Source organism: Bidens hawaiensis, unplaced genomic scaffold (assembly GCF_021521415.1).
Source record: "Bidens hawaiensis isolate Kalapana, Puna unplaced genomic scaffold, B.hawaiensis_p1.1 tig00054952_1, whole genome shotgun sequence".
In the NCBI taxonomy this organism is placed as follows: Eukaryota; Viridiplantae; Streptophyta; class Magnoliopsida; order Asterales; family Asteraceae; genus Bidens; species Bidens hawaiensis.
The window spans coordinates 68781-74021 of record NW_027499917.1 but is presented as its reverse complement, the minus strand read 5'-3'; the positions used below and the strand labels follow the sequence as shown (position 1 = coordinate 74021).

The 5241-nt window shown below is 31.8% G+C and overlaps 1 protein-coding gene across 1 annotated transcript; it reads right to left on the bottom strand.

The window, feature by feature from the left end:
• Positions 1–611: 611 nt before the first annotated feature.
• On the bottom strand, positions 612–3781 carry LOC143600848 (agamous-like MADS-box protein TM6). Its single transcript, XM_077078407.1, has 7 exons — positions 3588–3781; positions 2679–2745; positions 2120–2181; positions 1911–2013; positions 1730–1771; positions 1174–1218; positions 612–912 (listed from the first exon to the last, which is right to left on the bottom strand). The coding sequence occupies exons 1-7, from the start codon at positions 3773–3775 to the stop codon at positions 739–741; spliced, it is 681 nt and encodes a 226-aa protein (XP_076934522.1). The 5' UTR covers positions 3776–3781; the 3' UTR covers positions 612–738.
• Positions 3782–5241: the final 1460 nt, after the last annotated feature.

The window sequence follows — 5241 nt, the reverse complement described above, 5'->3', positions numbered from 1 at the left end:
TTGACTTGCGATCAATGCTGGGTGAATTGATGCAAGTGTGCTAGTAAGAAGTAAAGCCGCTTAACGGGCTGGATTTGGTTCGTATCACCTAGTTGTAAACAAAGTTAGATCGATGTAAAATATTGTACACTAGTTTGTATTGTTCTTTATAAACAATGTGGTTGACACCAGAGGTGTCTGTTACATTTCCGTTTTACGCTTCCGTAAATCGCTTAACGGTGTGTGACAAAACTTTTAAGCCCAATTATAGTTTTTTTGTTACGATTAACCAACTCATAAACAACTCACCATAACCTACAAACCGATTAACCATAACCGCCATAACGGGTCGGTTATGGTTATGGTTATCCATTAACCAACATATCGGTTATGGTTATGGGTTTTGATCAAAACCGCCCCAAACCGAACCATGCACACCACTAATGGGGATTATACCAACAACTAAGGAAAACTACACATTGTTACACATAAAATATTTTCCAAGAAGAAGAAATATCTTGCTATCTTCACTTCAAGTGGCAATTTCTCCTTAACTATTTACCTTCAAAAATTGCAAATAACGAGAAAGAAATTTCCCATAATCGTTCCACTAAGAAACACTTGATAAAAGTTTCTTATACAGTATTAGATTGTCACATTACGGTCAATATCAATCAAGTAGCTAGTTTGTTAACATAATACTAATGGCATCTTCAAGCACCAAGAGCTGGTGTATCTGACATCCCATGGATTGAAAACTCAATCCAAACGAAGACCATGTGGCTCGTATCCTGGACTATGTGGAATGCTTGTGTTAGGATTCTCACAAAAGCTGTAGAGACTTGATACACCATTTGAATATGCAATAACGGACCCATAGCCTCCTTCATTCTCCCCTGCGCCATATTTCTTCTCCAACTGATGTATGGTATCCTGAAATTTGTAATTGTAAATGAAAAAGAGGTTGCAAATGGATTTGCAATAAATTAACGTTTGACACATGCTGTTTAATCAAATAAACTACCGACTACGGTATTTTGCATTGTAAACCTTTAAATTTATCAAATTGTTGCCAAACAACCACACTAGTTTTCTAAACTTTGATTGATTAAGGAAAAAGTTTTTTTAGCTAATTCTGTGTTTTTGCTTTTGCATCTTTACAATATCAATAGTTGTTTTGTAATGGGTGCTTACATAGTCTAGTCGAAGATTACAGTTTCTTTGCTCCAAGTTCTTTACCTGTCGTTCAAGAAATTATAGTCTAGTGAGTTTTCCAAATAGAAAGCTAGAATTCGATTGATAGGTTTCATTTGTATGTATCAGGAGATAATAATATTTAATATATTTTCATCCTAATTATCTATTTATTGCCTGCATAAAAAGAATTGGCATAAACAAACAAGCTAAAGTACTCAGTAAAATTTCAATCATACTGTGTGGTCTGGAGAGGATAGGATGAGGGCAAGTCTTTCTTCTATCCAATGAGATAGAGAGGCCGCTCTCACTAAGACCCCCAGACTTAAAAAAAAATGTTTTTGAGGGTAGTGAACCATATAAAACAGATAATATAAATTGTAACTAGACAAGTCATAACAAGGATACATCATATACTAATAATATGACTAGTGGTGTTATAGTAACAGTCAAGCAAGCAACGCATAAGAAAACAAGAAAATGATAATAGTAACAGCTAAGAGAGCAAATCACAAGGCAAGAAACATTTAACATTCAAAGAAAGGCTACTAATTACCCTCTTCCTGCAGGTGTCGGTTTGAGTTTTGATCACGTGATACTGCATACAATTTCAAATCATTTATGAAGTATCAAAGTTTTTAGAAAATTAGTAATAAATGATATTCATTAACTTCAAATGTTAAAAGAACTAAAAACACAGATTAATTCATTTGTTTACTGAAGGGGTGTAACAAAACCTTGCGTTCTCGCACAACTGTAAGTGAATCTTGCATATGTTGCTCGAGAATGGTTAGATTATTCATGTCCAAGCCATCTAAATCTTCACCAAGAACTCTTTGCCTGCAAACCCATTCCAGATTCCAATTTTCTTAAACTTTAAACAGTTACCTGATTAATTAAACTAAACCCACAACAAAAATAATTATATTTATAATATTAGACTAACCTGATCTCCCTCCTAAGTTTATTGTTCGTATCTTTAAGGTTCTTCATTGTTTCTTGCATCCTCTACACATTTGCAAACTGTTAGATGGTGTAGATTAGTTTTATTATTTGACCCAAACCCAATTGTATAGATGGGTTTGGGTCTCGTAGGTTTTCTACCGAAATACATATACATGTGCATCACCGTATTTATTTCACAAGAATCAAGAATTAAGACTAACCATGGTCATCTAGTTAGGAACCCACAAACCTCCACGTTCAAGAAATTCAAGGTTTCATGGACAGACTCATAAACTCGTCAAGTTCGCTTGGGTGCCGAACGAACTCCATAAAGTTTGGTCATTTTTTTTTTTGTCAAACTATATGGAGTTGGTTCAGAAAAAAATGTTAGAACTTGAATTGAATGACTCAAAAAAAATTTTAGAACTGCCTAGAAATATAACAACTTTCAAAAAAACACGTAATAGTACCTGGTGAAATCCTAAGCTATCTACTAACCAAAATATTTTTGTGTTTTGATATAGAACTTGTATTGAAGCATTAGAGTAGAAAGAGAGGACCTCATAGTGGGTGCTCCAGAGATCAAACCCTAGAGTAGTCTGATACATATCATAAATTTTCTTAGTCCTGTGTACAATTCACATAATACAAGATTATTTTAAGAGATGATATTAAGTTAATTCATGTAAGAAAGCAGAAGGTGGTAAAAGAGAGAAAGATACAGATATTAAGTTGATCCTCTCCCTATATTAAGTTAATATTAAGGTGGGTTCTAGTAAAAATTTCTTTTAAAGAGAAAACTTAAAAACTCCTAAAACTTTTAAAAAACTATTTTTAACTTTTTTTTAATTTTTTTTTTTGAAGTTTCTTTTATTTCCATTATTCTTATATGTTGTTATTGGTTCAAAAAAAAAAACACTTGTCGGTAACCTCGTCGGTATAGTGCGCATGTGTAATAGTGTGCATTGCATATATGCAAAAGTGTTTGTATTGCATAGAATACAATACTATTTCACATATTTGATACACACTATTATATATATGCAATATAAGACTAATACACATTAGTACGTATGTGTAATACAACATTAACGCATATGTGCACCACATCGACTTTTATTTTATTATTATTTTTTTTCCATATAATACAACACTACTACACATATAAAATACACAAATATTGAATATATGCAATAAAACACTATTAAACTCAAAAATGCATAGTAATATACATGCGTAATTCAACGGTATCGCACAGTAATACGTATGTGCATTACAGCGGTTTTTTTTTTTTTTGTTTTTTTTTATATTTTTCGAATGAAATATAAGAAAATATAAGAATAATGGCTAATACAGAATTTTGAAAATATTTTTTTATTTTTAGTTAAAAATAATTCTTTAGAAGTTTTTAAGAGTTTTTAAGTTTTCTCTTGATTCTCTCCCTATATATATGTGTGTGTAATACATACGTTGTAGATGGGCTGATGTACTCATGAAATTTTCCAGTGTTGGAAAACATAATAAGAGAAACCTTTGCATCACAAAGAACAGTTAGCTCATGAGCTTTCTTGAATAACCCATTTCTTCTCTTTGAGTATGTCACCTGCCTGTTTGTATTGTTTTCTATTTTCTTTATCTCTATCCTCCCCCTCCCCATCTCTCTCTCTCTCTAGAAATTATCAAACAAAAGGTAGGAGTTGGGTAATCAGGAGTTTCAACTCTTTTTTATAGCCCAAAAACAATGATACATGTGTGGAAATTGTTGAAGGAACTGAGATGGGACCAATAGTACATAGAAAAATTGTGAGTACATAAAGAAGGTTACTAAATATGTAAAGGTAGGGGAAGTGGGAAGAAGGTTGAGTAAGTAGAAGTGTTTTTGCTAATTTGATGAAAGTGCTTTCTCTTGAATGGGGTTGGCTCTTTTCAAGTAACATGAAGTGTCTATTCTTCACTTCCCTTTTTCATATTTCACTTGACATACACTAATTCCGATGCTCCTCAATAATCTGCTTTCATTGTTGAGTACGTATAGTTACCAATCATATGTATCAAATTCATTGATATTGCTTCTACTTAATTAGAGAAGATTCTCAAATCTTGGAAATATTGACCCTTCAACATATAATAATACATGCTAAATAAAATAATAAATTTCGTAAGTGGAGTTAAAAATGGCATTTGATCGGTGGCAGATCCTTAAAAAGGTTTTTACAGTGAGCGGAAACTTATAGGATCGTTTGTTTATTACTGTATAACTTTTTTTTAGTCTGAACATATTAAAAGAGTAATAAAACCATATTTTAGGTAATTGACAAAGTTGCAACAAATGACGTTACTCATACAAACGATCTTTTTAATATAAGTTCACAACTTGTAAAATTTTTAAAACCCTGGCCAATCCGAATTCCCTAATTAAATAAATCAAAATAATAAAATTAAAAATCCGAATTCCCTAATTAAATAAATCAAAATAATAAAATTAACCTTCAGATGAATGATTCACTTAATCACTTACCTAAGTTAGAAGTATGGTCGGAATTCGACCCGCGAAAGGGATGTGGTGGCGACAAAGGATGATCGGCAATTGGTTGGGCGTTATTTATCTCTACCTATTATTCTTTTTTTTCTATGCAGTTGTCGGATTTTTTAAAATTTTAATAAGGTTTAACCCATTAAGATCTGGGCTAAGGCTTTGTAGGTCCCCCAAAACTATATCTAACACAAAAGAACGGATTTGGTCTTGACAAATGATTGAGACGGTTGTCTGAAATCAAACGATCAAAAAATAATAAAAGGATAATAGATACAATAATCTATCCGGTAATTGATAGAGAACTGGTTAATATATATATATATATATATATATATATATGGGATGATTTAAATGAAAACCGGTTTTCTTGAAAATCACTTATAAAGATCTAGACCATTGATCCGTTCACTATTATCATGACAATTTGGTAAATAATGCAAAGTTAAAGTGAGTTATATTATTGATATAAGTGCAATTCTGAAACAAAAGTAAATTAAAACTCTTACATTCACTCCTCTCTTTTCTCTTCTCTTTCTTTTATTTACTCTCTTAAACTATTGTCTAAACATGTTTTTTTTCACCATAAT

Coding starts and splice junctions, on each gene's coding strand:
- LOC143600848 (XM_077078407.1), bottom strand. CDS start 3,775: ATGGGGAGGGGGAGGATAGAGATAAAGAAAATAGAAAACAATACAAAC. Junction 2,746..3,587: donor TACATCAGCCCATCTACAAC/GTATGTATTACA, acceptor AATTGTACACAG/GACTAAGAAAATTTATGATA. Junction 1,772..1,910: donor CAGTTGTGCGAGAACGCAAG/GTTTTGTTACAC, acceptor AATTGTATGCAG/TATCACGTGATCAAAACTCA.